This window comes from Poromitra crassiceps (genome assembly GCF_964638095.1).
Source record: "Poromitra crassiceps genome assembly, chromosome: 1".
Lineage (NCBI taxonomy): Eukaryota > Metazoa > Chordata > Actinopteri > Beryciformes > Melamphaidae > Poromitra > Poromitra crassiceps.
Genome location: NC_139623.1, coordinates 13,304,442 through 13,325,540, shown reverse-complemented (window position 1 = coordinate 13,325,540; position 21,099 = coordinate 13,304,442). Strand labels below are relative to the sequence as shown.

The 21,099-nt window shown below is 44.0% G+C and overlaps 1 protein-coding gene across 1 annotated transcript; it reads left to right on the top strand.

Annotated features, from left to right (window-relative positions):
* The first annotated feature begins 1,745 nt into the window (after positions 1-1,745).
* Positions 1,746-19,617, top strand: LOC310772559 (protein S100-A13). Its single transcript, XM_083632392.1, has 3 exons — positions 1,746-1,919; positions 18,550-18,671; positions 19,098-19,617. Exons 2-3 carry the CDS (start codon positions 18,552-18,554, stop codon positions 19,251-19,253), a joined length of 276 nt encoding a protein of 91 aa, XP_083488518.1. The 5' UTR covers positions 1,746-1,919; positions 18,550-18,551; the 3' UTR covers positions 19,254-19,617.
* Positions 19,618-21,099: the final 1,482 nt, after the last annotated feature.

Below are 21,099 nucleotides of genomic sequence, written 5' to 3'. Positions count from 1 at the left end.
TACATATGAACTACAGTTGAATAGACTCACTCCACTTTAAAGGTCTGTTACCATGTAACTACATATGAACTACAGTTAAATAGACTCACTCCACTTTAAAGGTCTGTTACCATGTAACTACATATGAACTACAGTTAAATAGACTCACTCCACTTTAAAGGTCTGTTACCATGTAACTACATATGAACTACAGTTAAATAGACTCACTCCACTTTAAAGGTCTGTTACCATGTAACTACATATGAACTACAGTTAAATAGACTCACTCCACTTTAAAGGTCTGTTACCATGTAACTACATATGAACTACAGTTGAATAGACTCACTCCACTTTACAGGTCCGGTACAATGTAACTACATATGAACTACAGTTGAACTCACTCCACTTTACAGGTCTGTTACAATGTAACTACATATGAACTACAGTTGAACAGATTCGCTCCATTTTACAGGTCTGTTACAATGTAACTACATATGAACTACAGTTGAACAGATTCGCTCCATTTTACAGGTCTGTTACAATGTAACTACATATGAACTACAGTTGAACAGACTCACTCCATTTTACAGGTCTGTTACAATGTAACTACAACATCATTTATAACTTTTGGAAATTACTGTGTAATTACATTTGGTGTTCATGTGTAATTACAAATAGTTCATAATGTAACTAGGGTACCTGTAAAATAAAGGGTTACCCAAATATTGTATTATACATGAATCGATGATTATGCATTATTAAAACAAACCCTGACATCAAATACTATCAAAAATACATCAATACAGAGTTGAACTTGGCATGCAGCCTCTCCTCTCTCTCCCCAGAGGTTTTCATAGTCCACTTCCCTGGCTGATTCCTACCCCCACTCAGCTGTCCTCAGGTCAGCGCTCCAGTGCTGAACCTGTGTTCACTCATTTTGGCAACTAATTAGACATGTTTGCCCTAATTAGCCTACCTAATTCTTGACACTTCCTGAAAGATTCAGCACAATGGTGGGTAAAATTGCTTAGCTGTGCCCAGACACAATTTCTGCTCACTCACAGAGACTTCAAATTTTTAGGATTATCAAAAATTACAGATTATTAAAAAGCCTGACCTGATGGTGGAGTTTTTCATCTTCATTTTATTGCTTTGCTTTGTTTGTTTGTTTGTTTGTTTGTTTTTTCTGTTTTTTTCTCCCCAGAAGTTTTGTTTTCTAGTTAACACTCTTTCTCCATTCTCATTAGCCTACTCAACTGAATAAAGTCGCAGTTAGCCAGGGTGTGGCTTAGATGCGCCTATTGGGACAGCGCACACACGCACGCACACACACACGCACACACACACACACACACACACGCACACGCACACGCACACGCACGCACACGCACACGCACACGCACACGCACACACACACACACACACACACACACACACACACACACACACACACACACACTCACTCACTCATTCGCACGCGCGCTTGTTCGTACATGTTGAGGCAGAAGAGGCCTATGCCAGAAAAAGGTACTACGGAAACCATCATGCAAATAAAGCACATGTATGCATGAATTAACGTTATCTGTTCACAGTGATTAGGCTACACAGACTGGCAAGCTTGTGACTCGTGTTACGGTTGAACAACGGAAAGTTTGGTGCTAATGTTGTTGAGAAACTGATCTGTTGGTCCAGCTCTCCAGCTGCACCTCTTTCCACATTCCTTCCCTCTCCCAGGCACACGCCCTATGACACAATGAAAGAAAAAAGACTGTCTGGATTGGAGAGAGAAATTAAATCAGCGGAAAGATAGTTTATGCTGCTGGTTCATCTCGCCTGAGACTGCAGAGAAGGATCCATAAGACAGATATAGCCTACTATATAGAGAATATAGTTGCCTAAATATTTTTCTTGTCTTTTCTTCCCTGTAGCCTACTCAAACGGTGAGTTTATTCTTATTCTGACTTTTTAGCCCTGTTCATTATAGTTCATTACGTTACTCTTTGTGTGCTGATAGATCCAACTTGTCCTTCGTGCAAACAAAAATGTGTGTCAGTTTAGCTCATTTCCTCCACTGTGCCATGCATATTGTATCGTTTGGTTAGCGGCTCTATTGTCATTACCCAGTTTGATGGCCACAGGTATCAGGTTCTGCTTGCTGGTAATCTAACCCCAATCCCTTTACACTTCGGGAGAAACCGCACTCCTCGCCTTTACTTATTTATTTCTCGCGTGTCAGTTCTGCCTCTGGGCTATCTACAAATTGTCAGGATTAGTTAGGCTAAATGTAAATGGGGGACACGGGCGGGCAAGCCCCTGCGTCTCCGTTACGCACGCGTTGACAAGATTTGGCGTATGCGCCGGGGCCGATCGCTCCAACACACCTAGGGCCCTACCGAAAGCATTGTAACAATTGTCAGTCAGTTCAGCCATAAGCCCTTAGTACTAGTTTTAATTATTAACGTTATGATAAGACTCCGGTAGCCCGAATCGAATGGCGAGCCTGGTGTAGTTAATGACGCGGCGGAGAAACAGCGACCCGGGCGATGACAGCGAACATGCTCATATCAGTCACACCTAGTGCGAGCTCCATGTTCAGACAGGGCCTGATTGGTCAGTGGGATTAATTAAGGCTCATGAACCGAAGTGACCCGCACTGGTGCCATGATGAGTGACAGTCCACTTGACTCAACACAGTGGTGATCTCTGCGGATGATCTCGCTCCAGGGGGGTACGGTGCAGGCAGTGGCCTGTGGGGTGTGTGTGAGATGGGCAGTATTTTAAATACATGTATTTCAAATACGTATTTCAAATACATTTGTGTATTTTGTAATTTGTATTTGGCTGGACCGAGAAAAATAAGATGTAATTTGTATCAAGATACTTTCAGACCTTGTATTTTGTGTATTTTAAATACATAAAATACTTTTTTCTTTGATTTTATGTCATTTTATTCTCAAATTGACACATTCTTACCATTGACACAGGTTTAAACTGTGGAGAAAAAAAATGTGACATGTCACTTCTACTCTACCTCTGATTGGCTTACCCTCAGAACAAACTCAACCACAAATCAGAGGCAGAGTAGGGTGGGTCTTGAGTCAGACTTCACATCACTTCTTCGTCTAGTATGAAGCCTTGTATTGATGATTGATGACCCATCAGTGTGGGTCATGATTGTGATGTCATCAGTGATGTCACTCGAACAATTGTGATGTCATCAGTGATGTCACTCGAGCAACTGATTGCTCGACTGTGATGTCACTCAGGCAGTTGTGACGTCATCAGTGATGTCACTCGAGCAACTCTGATGTAGTATGAGCCGATGCCATTTGCACGATGGCACCAAGGTTGGTGGGCGGTGTCTGTCTGTCTGTCAGTCATGATTTTGGGAGCCTGTGGAGCCGGCGATTTCCATAACTGCAGCCATGGCACATCATCTCCAGGGATACTGTTATGATGTTAGATATCTAGGGCTAACATGGTCAAAGTTCCAAAACTTGAGGTTAACATGTAGAAATGCTGCCTGTAAGTCAAAAGCCCTCACAGAAGGTGATTAACAGCTGAAGTGAGGGAGAAATTAGCTGTGCTGAAAAACAGCTAAAACTGAAATGAAAGAACTGTAATGTGTTGGATTCAGATTCATTTATTTAGAAGATGGGACATTGCACATTAATGGACAGTACAGCCGTACAGTAAATATGCCAGGTTTTAGCCCAAGGGCTAGTTTCCACCTGTAGTCCCATGGCAGGTTGATGCAATCTTGAAAAGAAAAAAAAAATTTTATAATACAAAAAATGAATAGTATAAAAGGTTAGTAAAACACAAGGTGAGTAAAACACACAGAGCATGCAGCAAAACATGACAGACAATATGCTAAAAATGATCACATTGTTGGTTTGATCTGAGCCACAATTTCAATTGGCCTTTAAAGGTGGCGAGACTAGGGCATTCTCTAATAAAGAGAGGTAGATTATTCCAGAGGGTGCTTCCCATGTAGGATAAGGTCCTCTGGCTAAAGCAAGTTTTTCTAAAGGGGACCTCACAGACCTTGTTTGTAATGGCCCGAGTGACACGGGTCGAGTTGGCGGTCGAACGATATTTGATGAAGTCAGCTAGAGGAGGCGGCGCCAGTCCATGTAGAACTTTGTATATTAAACAGGCAGAGGTGAAATTTCTAAAGTTCTCAAAACTTAGCATGTCATATTTACGTATGACATGACAGTGGTGATGAGAAAAGGGTTTTTTATCTAGTATTTTCAGGGCTTTTTTATAAAGTAATTCGGCTGGTTTGAGAGTAGTTACTCCTGTCAACGACCAGCTATTTATACAATAATTCAGATGCGAGAGGATCATCGAGTGTAAAAATAAAAACGCAGCGTCTGTGGACAGACAGCTCCTTATTTGTCTGAAGTTATACAAGTGGAATTTAATTTTTTTGGAGATCATTTTGATGTGGTTGCTGAACGTTAGGTTGGAATCCAACATCACGCCTAAGTATTTAAACTCGTTAACCACAGATAATTCCTCTGACCCCAAGAAGACATTGGAGCGCGCAGGTGCAATGTTTCTTTTAGAAAAGAACATGCAAACTGTTTTTTTTGCATTCAGCATGAGACAAGATTTAGTTAGCCATGCCTGGATATGAGAGAGAGCTGAAGATAAGACACGTGCCGCCTCCCCTGGGTTTTTAGCCCTTGTGAAGATAACTGTGTCGTCAGCATAAAGCTGGACATCTACATTAAAACAGTAATCAGGAAGATCATTAATGTACAAAGAAAAGAAAATTGGCCCCAAAATTGACCCTTGGGGGACCCCTACTGGACAGCTCAGGTAAGGGGAGCTGACACCGCCAACCACAGTGCACTGCTCCCGGTGAGACAGATATGATTCAACCCATTTAATGGCCGCAACAGAAAAATTGAAGCTGGACAATTTAGAGAGGAGCACACTGTGGTTGACGGTGTCAAACGCCCTCTTAAGGTCGAGGAACACAGCTCCCACACAACCATCCCTGTCCAAGGAGCCTTTTATTTTCTCCAAGAGCAGGACCAAAGCAGAGTCAGTTGAGTGATGTGGACGAAAACCAAACTGCATGGGGTGCAAGGGGGTCTGGCTCGTCTCAAGAAATTCTATAAGTTGTTTAGCAACCCATTTTTCAATGATTTTAGAAATTATTGGTAAAATACTGATGGGTCTAAAGTTGTTCATGTCAGATTTATCACCAGCTTTGTAGATTGGGGTAACTGAGGCCAGTTTCCATGCCTTTGGGACGGTTGAGTGCTTGATGGATAAATTAACTAAGTGCATAATAGGTGGCGCTAATGTTTCTTTATTTAACTTCAAGAAGCTGGTGTTAAGACCATAAACATCTTTAGCCTTAGAGCTGTTCAGAGCACTAATTATATCAATGACCTCAGGTACAGAAATTTCCTGGATGGTGAAAATTGGTACTCCATTGACTGTAGGGTTATTCACCATATTTACAGGGCATGTGGATACGCTAAACTGTTTCGAGATGTCATCAATAGATTTTATAAAGAAGGTGTTGAGTTTTTCTGCCAAGGTGACAGGGTTGCTCACCAGCCGGTTGTCGACCTTTAATTCCATAGCTTTAGTGTCCTGTTTCAGTTGTTTACCTGTCAGTTTATTAATATTTTGCCAGATTTTTTTGCTGTTCCCCCTTGCACTTTCCATAACAGTGATAAAAAAGTTGGCTTTAGCCTTCCTTAATTCAGCAATCACCTTATTTCGAGCTGAAACAAACAATTGTCGGTCAGTACCTAGCCCAGTTGTAATTGACTTTTTAAGCAACAAGTCCCTGACTTTCATCAGTTTCAAACACGACGAGTTGAGCCAGGGGAGGGAGGTGGATTTCCTCCTCCTGTGGCTCCCTCGTCTGGAGAAACTGAGGATTACATCCTTCAACCTAGAGTGAAACATATCACTACTGATGTCTGCATCATCACACGTGGTGAGATTATCCCACTCAATATCTTTTAGAGCTCTTGCCAGATTTTGTTCTTCGTTTTTAGGGACAGTCAAAGTGTTTGTACGGTTATCAGAAGTACTAGAGAATGGGTTTTGGAAGCGGGATTTATTAAGTTTTCTGGAAAAGAAAATCGCATTATGGTCCGAGATTCCTGTTAACAGGTTGTGTATTTTAGTAACACTTCTAGGTTTGTTCGAGAAAATTAAGTCAATTTTTGATTGAGATCGATGAGTGATTCTAGTGGGTTGGTCAATTAACTGAGTAAAATTAAAATAATCCATAATTGATTTCAGGCTTTTTCTATCTTTTTTCACGTCCCAATTTATATTCCAGTCTCCAATCAAAATAATTTCTTTTTTGTGGTCACATGAATTGAGGAGCGTCTTGAGATGATCATAAAAATCAATTTTAGCCGAAGGCTTGCGATAGATGCAGACAATCACCAGCGACATTTCATCGGACAGAGAGATATTTACACCAACACATTCTAGACTAAAATCATTGGGCCATATTATCTGGTTGCATTTCAGATGTTCCCTAACATATAAAATTACCCCCCCACCCTTCCCCTGACCCCCCCTATCCCTTCTAAAACTAGTATATCCAGGTAGTGAGATAGCAGCTTCTGGTGAGGAGCTAGTTAGCCAAGTTTCAGATATCCCCAGAAAATCAATGTTAGAGTTACATAGCAGGTGTTCTAATTGCTCCCGTTTAGGTAGCATGCTACGGGCATTTAGATGCCCCCCAAACAACCCCCCCTTTTTACATACAGGGTCCCAAATTGTCCTTGCTTGATTTAGTGTACGAAATATTTTTAAGGATCGATGTCTTTTGATTACAGGGTTTCTATACTTAGCTAGCTTTGAGGAAAAAGGCAGCCCAGTTCGATGGGCCGCTGCTATGGACCTCTGGGATGCAGGCCCTAGGCCCGTTTGATGGATCATCTCCGCTGCGCTGTTGGTAGCCAGGGGTAGCGCCGCAGCCGAGCTGGTGGTGGAAGGCGAAGGTGGGAGGCCGTTTGCCTCCCGCTGCGGCGACGCTGACCCTCTTGGTGGCCCTGCCGAGCGGATCGCTGGGGTAGTTGGGGGTACCCTCTCCGCTGCGCTGTTGATGATCGGGGGCCATCTCGTCGTTGTGCTGTTTGGGATCGGGGGTGACGGGTAGTCACTGGCCTCCTGCCGCTGCGCTAATAGGCCCGCTAACGGACCTCGACGCAGCCTGTTCTTGGTGTTGGCATTGTTATTGTTATTGTTGTTGAGAGGCGGGCCGGTGTCTCCAGGGTGTGGAGCAGCCCTGCCAGCAGCGGAGTCGGGCTGCAGGTGAGCCTCTGCCGCTGCACGGGCCGATGATGTAATTAGCTCCTCCACTGCTCCTGGGCCGGACGTGGTGGTAGCTGGGCTGCTGGGCTGCTGCTGCAGCCTGGGCCGGACGTGGTGGTAGCTGGGCTGCTGGGCTGCTGCTGCAGCCTGGGCCGGACGTGGTGGTAGTTGGGCTGTTGCTGCTGCTTGGGCCAGACGTGGTGGTAGCTGGGCTGCTGGGCTGCTGCTGCTGCCTGGGCCGGGTATGATGGTAGCTGGGCTACTGGGCTGCTGCTGCAGCCTGGGCCGGACGTGGTGGTAGCTGGGCTGCTGGGCTGCTGCTGCAGCCTGGGCCGGACGAGGTGGTAGTTGGGCTGTTGCTGCTGCTTGGGCCAGACGTGGTGGTAGCTGGGCTGCTGGGCTGCTGCTGCTGCCTGGGCCGGGTATGATGGTAGCTGGGCTGCTGGGCTGCTGCTGCAGCCTGGGCCGGACGTGGTGGTAGCTGGGCTGCTGCTGCACCCTGGGCCGGACGTGGTGGTAGTTGGGCTGTTGCTGCTGCTTGGGCCGGACGTGGTGGAAGCTGGGCTGCTGGGCTGCTGCTGCTGTCTGGGCCGGGCGTGGTGGTAGCTGGGCTGCTGGGCTGCTGCTGTAGCCTGGGCCGGACGTGGTGGTAGTTGGGCTGTTGCTGCTGCTTAGGCCGGATATGGTGGTAGCTGGGCTGCTGCTGCAGCCTGGGCCAGACGTGGTGGTAGTTGGGCTGTTACTGCTGCTTGGGCCGGACGTGGTGGTAACTCGGCTGCTGCTGCAGTCTGGGCCGGGCCTGGTGGTAACTAAGCTACTGCTGCTGCCTGGGCCAGGCGTGGTGGATAGAGCTGGCCGGCCTGCTGCGGACCCGGGCTGGAGGCAAGCCACTGCCGCTGCAGGAAATAGTCTGCTGCTGTGGCCTGGAGGTGGCAAAGACACTGCTATGGCCTGGGTAAAACATGATGGTAGCAGGGTTGTTGCTATGGCCCACTGGCCCACTGGCCCCCCTAGCAGGCCCACTGCTGGGGCCTGGGGAGAGCATGATGGTAGCAGGGATGTTGCTGTGGCCCACTGGCCCTCTGGCCCACCTAGCAGGCCCACTGCTAGGGCCTGGGGAAAGCATGATGGTAGCTGGAATGTTGCTGTGGTCTGGGAAAGGCCATGTGGTGTCAGAGCTGCTGCTGAGATCTGGGCCCAGTCTATTTGCTGGGCTGCTGCTAAGGTTTGCCCTGGTGTTTGCCAGACTGCAGTAGCTGCCTGGGTTTGGCTAGGCAGCCGACTGCTTGCTGAAGGACCAGGATTCAATTGAATATCCCCACTTAGCAGCAGCAAACACAACATAAGACTGTAGGCATGCCCTCTGCTTTTGGTAGCTTGTTTGCTATCATTGCCAGAAGTTATATTGTAAATATCTTTCTGCCAAAAAATTGAATAAGCAATGAAGTGTCCATGTCCAAAAAACATCAAAGTCGGTGTTTCATTCAAAAGTGCAGAATGTTCAAGAGTAGATGTTTGATTTCTTGCCAAGCAGAGGCCTTGGGTTGGAGGCACAAGCAGAAGCCACAAGCAAAGTAGCAAGGTCCAAACACATGGGTTTACTCTGTACCTGTTGGTTGAATCTTGTTTCAGAATCCTGAGTTTCCTTGATTTGAAAGCTTTATGTGGAAGAACATCAGCTAAAACTGATAAAATCCAAGAAAAAATGTTAAAAAGGAGGATATGTGTGGAGCTCAACACACCACACCTGCCCTCGGCGGCCATTTTGAAGGGTAAAAACAACCATGCCAGGCCGTGATTGTGTTGGAGGGTACACAAAGGAGAATACTGTCACAGAGGACTAAGAGATGATTTACCATCTAAGGAAACAAGAACATTTCCCATTTGAGAAGCTGGAATCAGAGAATCAGGACATTTTCCTTACAAAAATGGCTCAAAATGATGAATATATGATCAAAATAGGCAATTCATGTAATATTTGGCAATTAATTGATGGATTGACTAATTGTTGCAGCTCTTTATCAGTTTTTATAAAATGTATTTTTATGTATTTTCAAAATACAAAATACGTATTTGTATCTCAAATACATTTTTCAGACCAGTATTTTGTATTTGTATTGTGATACATTTTTTGAGCAAGTATTTGTAATTTGTATCAAAATACTTTATGATGTATTTTCGCCCATCTCTGTGTGTGTGTGTGTGTGTGTGTGTGTGTGTGTGTGTGTGTGTGTGTGTGTGTGTGTGTGTGTGTGTGTGTGTGTGTGTGTGTCGGGGGGGGATTGGGGGGAGTTAGGGTTGGGGGAAGGGGGGGGGGGGGGTCCGTAGAGAGCGGGCGCTCCAACAATGTGGGTGGAGAACGGGCTCTTTCTTACCTTGGGAATACACCTGTGTTCAAAGGACATGAAAAACTGTGCCATAGGCTGTATGCCCTCGAAAAGGCAAACCCATCTCTGTCATGGTTTAATTTATTTTGCCAAGAGTTAGTACAGTCAGTGTTGGGGGTAATGCATTACAAAAGCAACATATTACATGTAATAGCCTATATTAGCAGTAACTCAGTAATATTACTTATTACTTATAGGATTTCAGTAATATTATACCAGTTACTTTGTCAAGTAACTCAAGTTACAAATTGAGTTTTTTTTTTAAATCAAAGCACATTTAAAAAAGATACAATCATTTCCTAAGCAAACTGTGTCTTTTTCTGCAAATAACCACTATAGATGACAATAACAAAGGAAAATAATAACATTTAGAATTTTGGATTGTTTACTTTACACTAACTTCAAGGCAGTTGAAATTATTTTTCGGGATGGTTCATTCCGCTGTTGTTTTGGTAAAAGTAATGCAAAAATAGTGTAATAAGTAACGAGTTACTCTACACAGACAGTAATATATATATATATATATATATAAGTAATGTATTACTTTCAAATGGAAGTAACTAGTAATATGTAGTATATTACATTTTGAAAGTAACTTGCCCAACACCTGAGTACAGTATAACCAAATTATATGTTTACCTACATTTTAAAAACTATAAACAAACTATAACTATTCAATTAAATGAATATATAAATATAAATATACGCTTTATTTCTAAGGTAGAGACTGACTTTTTTGGGGGGTTGTGACTAAACATGTCAACTCGTGCCACGTCATCCACATAATCAGTGGGTAGGTATGACATCACTTGACAATTGTGGGGCATGACATGACATCATCAGTGGTTATGACATCCTCAATGCCGCTCAGTGTTTTCCAGTTGACCCTTGGTCTCTTGCCCACTGACCTCGTCTCTGTCAGGGATTGGCTGTTGAGCCCGTAATCCTCCTCCTGGTCATACCAGGCCCTCAGTTAAGGCCTCAGGTATGTCTGGGTTGACCATGACTGTTGAGCTGAACAAAGCGGAGAGAGATCTGCCCCCAGAATCAGACAGGTGAGCTCCTTTGATGGTGACAACAGGTAGATTAGCCAATTGTGATGTCACCAGTGAGTGGTATTATCAGTGAGTGATGTCATCAGTGATGGTGTCATCAGTGATGTTACAAATGATGTCAGACAGACAATAACACAGCATCATACAAGAGAGCTATAAACAAACAGAAATTAATAAGAAATACAATAATACAATACAATTTAAGAGGTTAATGTTTCCAAAGACAACTTGACATGTTAAAATAAAATAAATAAAGATAAGGACAGACAAAGTGACATTAGCACAAGTCAAGATTCAAGATTCAAGATTTTTATTGTTACTCCGTAGTACAAGTATCACGTGTGAAATTCTTGTGCTGTGGACTCCGTTTATAACATAGTACAAAATATAACAGGACATATGAGTGCAGGAAAACAACAAGAGACACAACAAGCAATAAGGCAGTAGAGTGATAAGACAAGTCAGAGACAGTGGTATATTCACTGCACATAGGTGCACATGGCATGTGCATACTTTAGACATACTTAAACATAGTCGACGTTCTGTTTGCACAGGTGCAAATAGCATATACCTAATTTAACATACAATTAAACATTAGACATACGTAATGGTAGCAGCTACAGTACGGTACAGTACAGCTACTACACTATTTGTGTATGTTAAGGAGTCTCGTGGCCTGCGGGAAGAAACTGTCCCTCAAGCGATTTGTGCATGCTTTTGGGACCCTGTATCTCCTCTCTGAGGGTAACAGGGAGAACAGGCTGTTGTGGTGGTGGTTTGTGTCTTTGATGATCTTCAGGGACCTCCTGAGGCACCGCTGATTATACAGTTCCTGCAGTTCTGGCAGCTCACATCCTGTTACGTCCGCGCGCCTCACTCTCCGTAGCGCCTCACTCTCCGTAGCGCCCTGCGGTCCATGGTGGTACAGTTCCCGTACCAGGTGGTGAAGCAGCCAGTCAGCAGGCTTTCAATGGTGCCTCTGTAGAAGTCCCTAAGGATTTCTGGCCTTAGCCCAAATTTCTTCAGGCGCCTGAGTCTGTGTAGTCGCTGTTGGGCCTTTTTGACAACAGTGGCGGTGTGACCGGCCCATGTCAGGTCCTGGTGGATGTTGACTCCCAGGTACTTGAAGCTGTCCACCCTTTCCACCACTGTGCCGTTGATGGTGATTGTGGAGTGTGCGCCCCCCCCCCCCCCCTCCAGTAGTCTACAATGATCTCCTTGGTCTTGGAGACATTCAGCGAGAGGTGGTTGTCCGGGCACCATTGTTCCAGGGCCCCCACGTCCTCTCTGTAGGCTGTCTCGTCTCTCTGCAAACTTCACGATGGTGTTCGAAGATTGAGTCGCCACGCAGTCGTGGGTGTAGAGGTCGTACCAGAAGGGGCTGGAGACGCACCCCTGGGGCGCTCCTATGCTGATGGTCAGTGGGGAGGAGGTGAGGTTGCCCACTCTCACCACCTGGCGGCGGTCTGTCAGGAAATCCAGGATCCAGTCACACATTGCTGTGTTTAGTCCCAGATCTTTGAGCTTGCTTACCAGCCTGGAGGGTACTATGGTGTTGAATGCTGAGCTGTAATCCACGAACAGCATTCTCACATAGGTGTCAATTGAGGTGTCATAAGTCAATTGACTACAGGGGTTACATCAAATATGTTTCTGTAATATTCTAAAAACCTGTTGCTTTTTTATTGTTTACAAGAGCAAGAGAATTAAGCAATGAGTTGAATTCAATCAAAAAGACAGGGAAAGACGGCAGAGTACATAAAAACTTCTATTTATGAATAAAGAATTTTCAAAATAAAAAAAATTGACAACATAGCTTAGAGATTTGTTACTCGTATTGTCATAATAACAAATAACATCTTTAAGAGTAAAACAGTGGGTAACATTAGTGAGATTGAAAACATGAGAATTTAAATCAGACCAGAATCGCATTGTTATTACATTGGAAAAATAAACGAATCAGTTTCATCAGCTTGTCCACAAAAGGAGCAAGAGCTATCAACATCCACATATCTGCAGATTATAGAATTTACTTGATAGATTTTATGTCAAATTTTGAAATGAACTTCTTTGACTTTGTTAAAAATACAAAACTTGTGAGGTAGAAGCCATGCTATTTCCCAGTGTATCTCTTCCATGTGTGAGTTCCCAAAAAACTTTCCTCTTGGGGTGATTTTGTTTTTACTTTGAAAAATGTTATGAATATGTTAATTATCACATTTCTTGGGTGACATCATGAGTGGGAAGCAGGGAAGGGATGTGATGATGTCACAATCGCTCTGTGAGTATGAAAGCCTAAAAAATGTTAAATATCGCTGTAGAGCCCCCCGTGGAGGACCAGTAGACTGCGGGATCAGTACGAGGGGGGCTGAGTACACACAAGCTAAGTAAGGCTTGTGAGCTCCGGAAAACTGAGAGAGAGGATCCGCTGGAGGAGGAGGAGACCGAGACCGAGACCGAGCCGTGGAGCAGCGAGGAAGGTCGGCATGCTGGCACGAGAGCTGAAAGGTCCGGGAACACGGAGGTCGAATAGGACTAGGAGAGCCAGGCAGGCGGAGGGAGGAACATTGAGGAGGGGGCGGACCCCCAAGTCTGGAATTTTTGTAATATTCTGTCAGAGGCAGAAATGTGCTGCAAGGCACAGTCTGCCGGAAAGCCATTAGAAGAAGAAGTAGTGCCCCCTGTGTGCGTATGTTTTCAGGGCTTTTTGCACTAGATTCATTCCAGACCCCTGAAGAGTGTTTTGGCAAATTTTGGAGGCGATTGGAGCAACGGTGCGCCTTGCAACTCCAGACAAACAAACAAACAGACAGCTCTTCAATTATAGTAGTAGGATATAGCGAGCAGCAAGCCTTTCAAGCATAATGGCACTAGTATATATATATAGGGCCCGTCATAATGGCGTGCATGGGCCCCGTCATAACTACCTTGCACCACTGTCTCTCACTGTCTCTAGGCGCTTCATTGTTCTGTGTTCCAGGACATTGGGGAATTGGGGAGAGTTGTCATGATTGATTGACTCTTGCATACAGTATTTGGTTGTCACATGGGTGGGGCAGAGTCACCTGATCAATGTGTACTGGTTTAAACCTGTCAGGCCTTGAAGCAATTTGTAACACTGATGACTAAATGCAAATCAACACACCTATGTGTGATACATCCATATTTCACAAATGGGACATGTGAAAATCAAGCAACGCCTCTGACTTCGCTTAAGACTTCATAGCACTTGGGCACCCGGGTAGTGTAGCGGTAGATTCCCTGCCTACCAACACGAGCGTCGCAGGTTCGCGCTTCTGGCTTGGTCGAGCGTCCATACAGGCACGATTGGCAGTGTCTGCGGGTGGGAAGCCGGTTTGAGAATATGTGTCCTGGTCACTGCACTAGCGCCTCCTCTGGTCGGCCGGGGTGCCTGTTCGAGGCGGAAGGGAACTGGTGGGAATAGCGTGATCCTCCCACGTGCTACGTCCTGCCGGTGAAGCTCCCCGCTGTCAGGTAAAAAGAAGCGGCTGGCAACTGTGCATGTGTCGGAGGAAGCATGGTGCTAGTCTCCCCAGATCGGCAGAGGGGGTGGAGCAGCAACCGGGGCAGCAGGGGGAAATTGGCCAAGTACAATTGCAGAGAAAATGGGAGGAAATCTGAAAAAAAAAGCTTCATCGCACTTGAGTCCTTCCAGTCACAAAGTAGCCATCACGTGCACAGACATTTTGGGGGGCAGGGGCTCAAGCGAGGAAAAAAAGTGCCCACTACCACTCGCGAGCTCGATTCCTAGGGTGGAGACTCTGGAGATGATGCGGCACTTGTTCTCTTCTCCCTACTTATACTCTCACCACTTAGGAGCCTACAGGGAATCAGAAAGAACAGCCTCTGAAAGAGTCATGTCGGCTGTGGTCTTGCAAAAAGGACATTTAGTCAGAGGCCAAAAGGGCAGGTGCTTGAGCACCATCGTGGGTCTATCGGTGCATGTGCCTACAAAGTAGCTCTTCAAGCAGTGGATCTGAATGCACTGGTTAGGCTAAATGCTGAGCCTGTGTGTACACCACAGCACACGTTTCCAAGCCACCTAGACAGACGGCACTGACTCGTCTTACTCTTATCTGACTCACCCCACCATGTTCCTTTCTACCATTACTTGGGTCGTCCCCAGTTGTGACTGCAGCGAGCCTGCTCCGTTTCAGGTTCCTCTCATTACGCTCAGGTTGACAGCGGCGAGAGACACTAATGGACGGTGACCAGTCAGTCATTTTGATATATTGCCTTCCTACACAGATCCAGAGAAACACACTCACACTGACAACCAAGGCCACTTCCACATACCTGTACGTACACACACACACACACACACACACACACACACACACACACACACACACACACACACACACGTGCACGTGCACACACACACACACACACACACACACACACACACACACACGTTAATCATGTAGAGAGCGTTAGGAAGGTGTTGGGACAACTAGTCACCTATGAAATAATGATGAACAACACATGGTGATGATGACAGGTGCTCATTTGTATGGCTGAAGAGTAGTGTGTCTTAACTCTGTGTGTGTGTGTGTGTGTGTGTGTGTGTGTGTGTGTGTGTGTGTGTGTGTGTGTGTGTGTGTGTGTGTGTGTGTGTGTGTGTGTGTGTGTGCGTGTGCGTGTGCGTGTGCGTGTGCGTGCATGCACGTGTGTGTGTGTGTTTTGGCATTGCAAGGAAACACATGAAACAGAATCCTGGGCTCGGGTGCCTGACTGTGGGTGTGTCGTGCTCTCGCTCACCCAGTAATTAGGTTAATGCAACTGAAGTCCTAATTGCTGTTGGCCTTCCGTAGAGGTGTGTGTGAGTGTGTGTGTGTGTGTGTGTGTGTGTGTGTGTGTGTCTGTATGTCTGTCTGTGTTAGGGTATAGGTCTATGTAGGCCCATAGTGTGTGCATTGAGGTGTGACAACTGTGATAGATGGGAGGTTTATGGGGTTCTACGGTTACCCTTAATGTCTTAATCAAATGTCTTAATCCTGACCTCACCCTGGCACCCTGATAAGCAACCATCCTGTCGCACCATCTTACTGCCGCCACCGCTGCCTCAGGGCAGTTTCCGATACCTATTGGAAAACCTGTGGCTTTGGAAGGCCTCACCACACACTGCTGCACAGATGTCAAGTGATACATACTGACTCAAGACTTTGAAATGCCAACCACTGTAAACCGTTTTTTACTCTTTTTTCTAAGTAGTCCATTTCCCTCAGCATTTCTGTTTGCTGAGACAATAGGGCAGCTGAGAGGAGAGACATAGCGGAGACACAGGAGAGTCAGCCTTCAGAGGCAAAGGGCTCTTAACCCGGTATAGTATGTGTATACAGTATGCAGTATATGCATACATTATGTATACAATATGCAGTATATGCCTACAGTATAGTATGCAGTATATGCATACATTACAGTATGTATACAATATGCAGTATATGCCTACAGTATGTATATACAGTATGCAGTATATGCATACATTATGTATACAATATGCAGTATATGCCTACAGTATGTATATACAGTATGCAGTATATGCATACATTATGTATACAATATGCAGTATATGCCTACAGTATGTATATACAGTATGCAGTATATGCCTACAGTATGTATATACAGTATACAGTATATTCATACAGTATGTATATACAGTATGCAGTATATGCCTACAGTATGTATATACAGTATACAGTATATTCATACAGTATGTGTATACAGTATGCAGTATATTCATACAGTATGTATATACAGTATGCAGTATATTCATACAGTATGTATATACAGTATGCAGTATATTCATACAGTATGTGTATACAGTATGCAGTATATTCATACAGTATGTATATACAGTATGCAGTATATTCATACAGTATGTATATACAGTATGCAGTATATTCATACAGTATGTATATACAGTATGCAGTATATTCATACAGTATGTATATACAGTATGCAGTATATTCATACAGTATGTATATACAGTATGCAGTATATTCATACAGTATGTATATACAGTATACAGTATATTCATACAGTATGTATATACAGTATGCAGTATATTCATACACTATGTATATACAGTATACAGTATATTCATACAGTATGTATATACAGTATGCAGTATATTCATACAGTATGTATATACAGTATGCAGTATATTCATACACTATGTATATACAGTATGCAGTATATTCATACACTATGTATATAGAGTATGCAGTATATTCATACAGTATGTATATACAGTATGCAGTATATTCATACACTATGTATATACAGTATGCAGTATATTCATACACTATGTATATACAGTATACAGTATATTCATACAGTATGTATATACAGTATGCAGTATATTCATACAGTATGTATATACAGTATGCAGTATATTCATACAGTATGTGTATACAGTATGCAGTATATTCATACAGTATGTATATACAGTATGCAGTATATTCATACAGTATGTATATACAGTATGCAGTATATTCATACAGTATGTATATACAGTATGCAGTATATTCATACACTATGTATATACAGTATACAGTATATTCATACAGTATGTATATACAGTATGCAGTATATTCATACAGTATGTATATACAGTATACAGTATATTCATACAGTATGTATATACAGTATACAGTATATTCATACAGTATGTATACAGTATGCAGTATATTCATACAGTATGTATATACAGTATACAGTATATTCATACAGTATGTATATACAGTATACAGTATATTCATACAGTATGTATATACAGTATGCAGTATATTCATACAGTATGTATATACAGTATACAGTATATTCATACAGTATGTATACAGTATGCAGTATATTCATACAGTATGTATACAGTATGCAGTATACGCCTACAGTACGTGATGTGTTCAGAGCCTTGCTCGAGGGGAGGAGTGCCGCAGCAGATGGGCAGCAGGCAGTAATCTGAACCTATGCCCTCCTGCTGGCTTCTAGGCATCAGGTATCCACCGTCAGAGATCACAGCTCCCATTGTGTTTAGCCCAGAGACTCCCCTTCTCTTCATCCCTCCCTCCCTCCCTCCCTCCCTCCCTCCCTCCCTCTCTCTCTCACTCTGTTTACTTCAGCGGTCCTTCAGGCTGGGCTCCGTCCTGTCCCTCCCTCCCTTTCCTCTTCCTGTACGCTGACATCACCCGTGTCTCACCTTTCTCACATGTTTATGTCGATGTGATGCATCCAAGTGTGTCTGATCCAGATGCATTTTCGGCTTGTGATCCGTCATCCATTTAATACCACGATATTTGTGACCCACGATGATTCATCTTATTACACTTGATCATTTGGGGAATAATCTTATTTTACCGCCCTTTGCACTTGACTATGTTCAACCGCAGCATTCTAAATCAAATTAAATGTTTTGATATTACAGATATACCATTATTTGGCAAATATGAACTGTGGAATCTAAAATTAGAATATACAGCATGACTGCACAGAAATAGGCCTGATGGGCCAGTCAAATGTGCCCAATCCAAATACATTTTCAAGTCATGATCTACAGTTCTTCTGTCTGTTTTAAGATAGGAATGGACTTAGCACTCTAAAAATATGATGTTGCCTTTTACACATCCACGTGTCCAATATAAATATATTTTCAGGTTAATACGTAGGAACTGAGTACAGAGATGGAATTAGCTCCACGACAGCATGATGTGTGACTTCCTAAGATATGGCCCTATCTCTCTTTTTCACTCCCTGACCTAATTATCGTAAACCTTTTCTCATTGCCTCTCTCTCCCTAGACATGGAGTCAGCCATCAGCACGGTGGTGAGTGTGTATCTGAAGTCGGCCCGGGGGCAGGACAACCTAGGAGCGTCAGACTTCCAGAAACTGGTGAAGAAACAGCTTGGCAACATCATGTCTGTAAGGACCTCCATAACCACTCTCTACCCTCTGCTGTGCATGGCTCTCCATCAGGCGTCTCCTTACTGAATTACAACAATTATCCATATATCTTGGTAACACTTTACAATAAGGGTCACTGAACTAACGGTTAGTTTATAAGCATCTGCTAAATGATGTAAAGTAATGTAATGCATTAATAAGCATTAGGTCATGCTTAATAAGCATTAACTAACCATGAGTTAATGTTTATGAACTCTAACCCTAACCATTAACTAACCCAAAGCTATTAAGTAATGCATAAATCAATACCTAGTTAGCATGAACACCATTAGCAAATGATTACTAGAAACATTACTTAACTGTTAATTAAGGGTTACACAGTGTTTGTTTCCAAAAGGAGCATCATATCAGATGATCCCCTGTGTGTCTCTGTCTCTCCACCAGGATACAGACAGTTCTTCTGCCATCAAAGATATGAGGCTGGGACTGGATGAGAACAACGATGGAAAGGTCAGCTTCCAGGAATACCTCACTCTGATTGGCTACCTGGCCAACTCCCTCAGCCAGAGCAAGAGTGGATCAAATGCAGCAGCTTCGTAGATGCTTGTCTCGCCGGCGCCTTGCAACATGGATCCTGTGGAGTTGCAGTGTGTGTGTGTGGCGCATCACCAAATGAACAGTGATTTCGTTTGCACTTTTAAGTATTCTCATTGAATTCCACATCATCCAATCATCATGTGTACATTCTTTCATGACCGTCCATAATCATTTTTCTCAATCAATCAGCCATTTGTATTCTAAACTCCATGTTAATGTCTGTTTCAAGATCAAGCTTTTTTCTAAGTCCCTCCATAAGGATGTCCTCTGTCTAGGACATGTTCAAGGACTGTGAGCTGGGTTTGTCTATTTTTTACAACACCCATACAAAGGATACGTACATTTTCAAAAATAATAAAGGCTTTATATTAAATCATGTGTAGCGTTCTCCTCCACCATCATTCAAGGGAAGCAAGCGCTTATCGTGTTTGTTACATTGGTGTTTCCAGAAAGTGCCTAAACGCTGACATTCCCATGACTCAATTAACTCCATTAGATGCCACTGGGAAACACACACCTAAGGAAGTACGCTCCAAAATCTGTTTGTTCCATTTGTGTCTCCCCAAAGCGCCTAAACGCAGACATTACCAATACTCCTGATCGTGATCTTGCACGAATCCAGCTGCTTGCGAGGTTACAATACTCCATTAGCTCAATTAGATGCCTTCAGGCAAATCCAGCACAGGGGTGTGTGTACAGAGTTCAGTTAGTTCGTGGATCCCCTGACACAGTAGGCCTATGACATTGTCCCACAGGGCACACCCACCGTTGCAATGATACCCACTCCTTTCATGGCCACGCTTGCTAAATTTAGTTGTGGCCTACCTGACGTGGTCAAACTCAGCATGAGATGCATCAACTATTGCAACCAGACCCCAATGTATACGCTTCCCATTGTGCACAGACCTCCACTCTGCAACACTATACATACACACATTATGGTGTACACACGCACGCACGCAAGCACACGCACGCACGCACGCACGCACGCACGCACACACACACACACACACACAGTCACACACACACACACACACACACACACACACACACTCACACACACACACACACACACACACACACACACACACACACACACACATTGCGCTTGCAACCCCTCACTGACACAATATACTCCAGCAGAGGAACATAAACAAGTAGATGCAATTTCCAGACATTGACAGTGCGTGTTCTGCAACGTCTTTGTGTGGGGATTTCTCTGCATGGCTGCTGGCAGGTGTGATGACTTCACCGACGCTAGACTAATCCTTTTGATACTCTATCAGGCATAAGCCTGCTTGAATAAACAATCTAACCTCACACACTCTTTATGCTGCCCAGGTTACTGTTATCCATACGCTTTTCAGGGTGAGTTGCAGTAAATCCTTTGGACAGATGTCAAGTTATTCATCTTTTTGCGGTTATTTATCTCAGCACTCCTTCACCAGCCTCTCGTTTGTTTTGACCCACGCTACAAAATGCCTGCACAAAGGCTACAGCAGAGTCATTCACTGTCACAATAACATAAGTGATCTGTCATTGTTCGCACCACAGCTCTGTGTAAGCAGGAAACGTTGTTCTAGTGTGTTGACTTAATCAGACAATGGATACTGTGCAGAAATGCTCTCTGTAATCCAAAATCTACATCTCACCTCATCTACAATCAATATCTGCTGAGTGACTTAACGTCCACACAGACTGACCTCTGAACGAGGGCACTCACAGAGGTCAGTGTTGGGCCTCGTGGTCATATTATGGGTGAAACTATTTACTTAATGTCCGTTTGTAGTTTAGCCTACCAGTGACATCTACTGACAGGGGGTGGGGGTGGGTGGGGGGCAAATGGAGC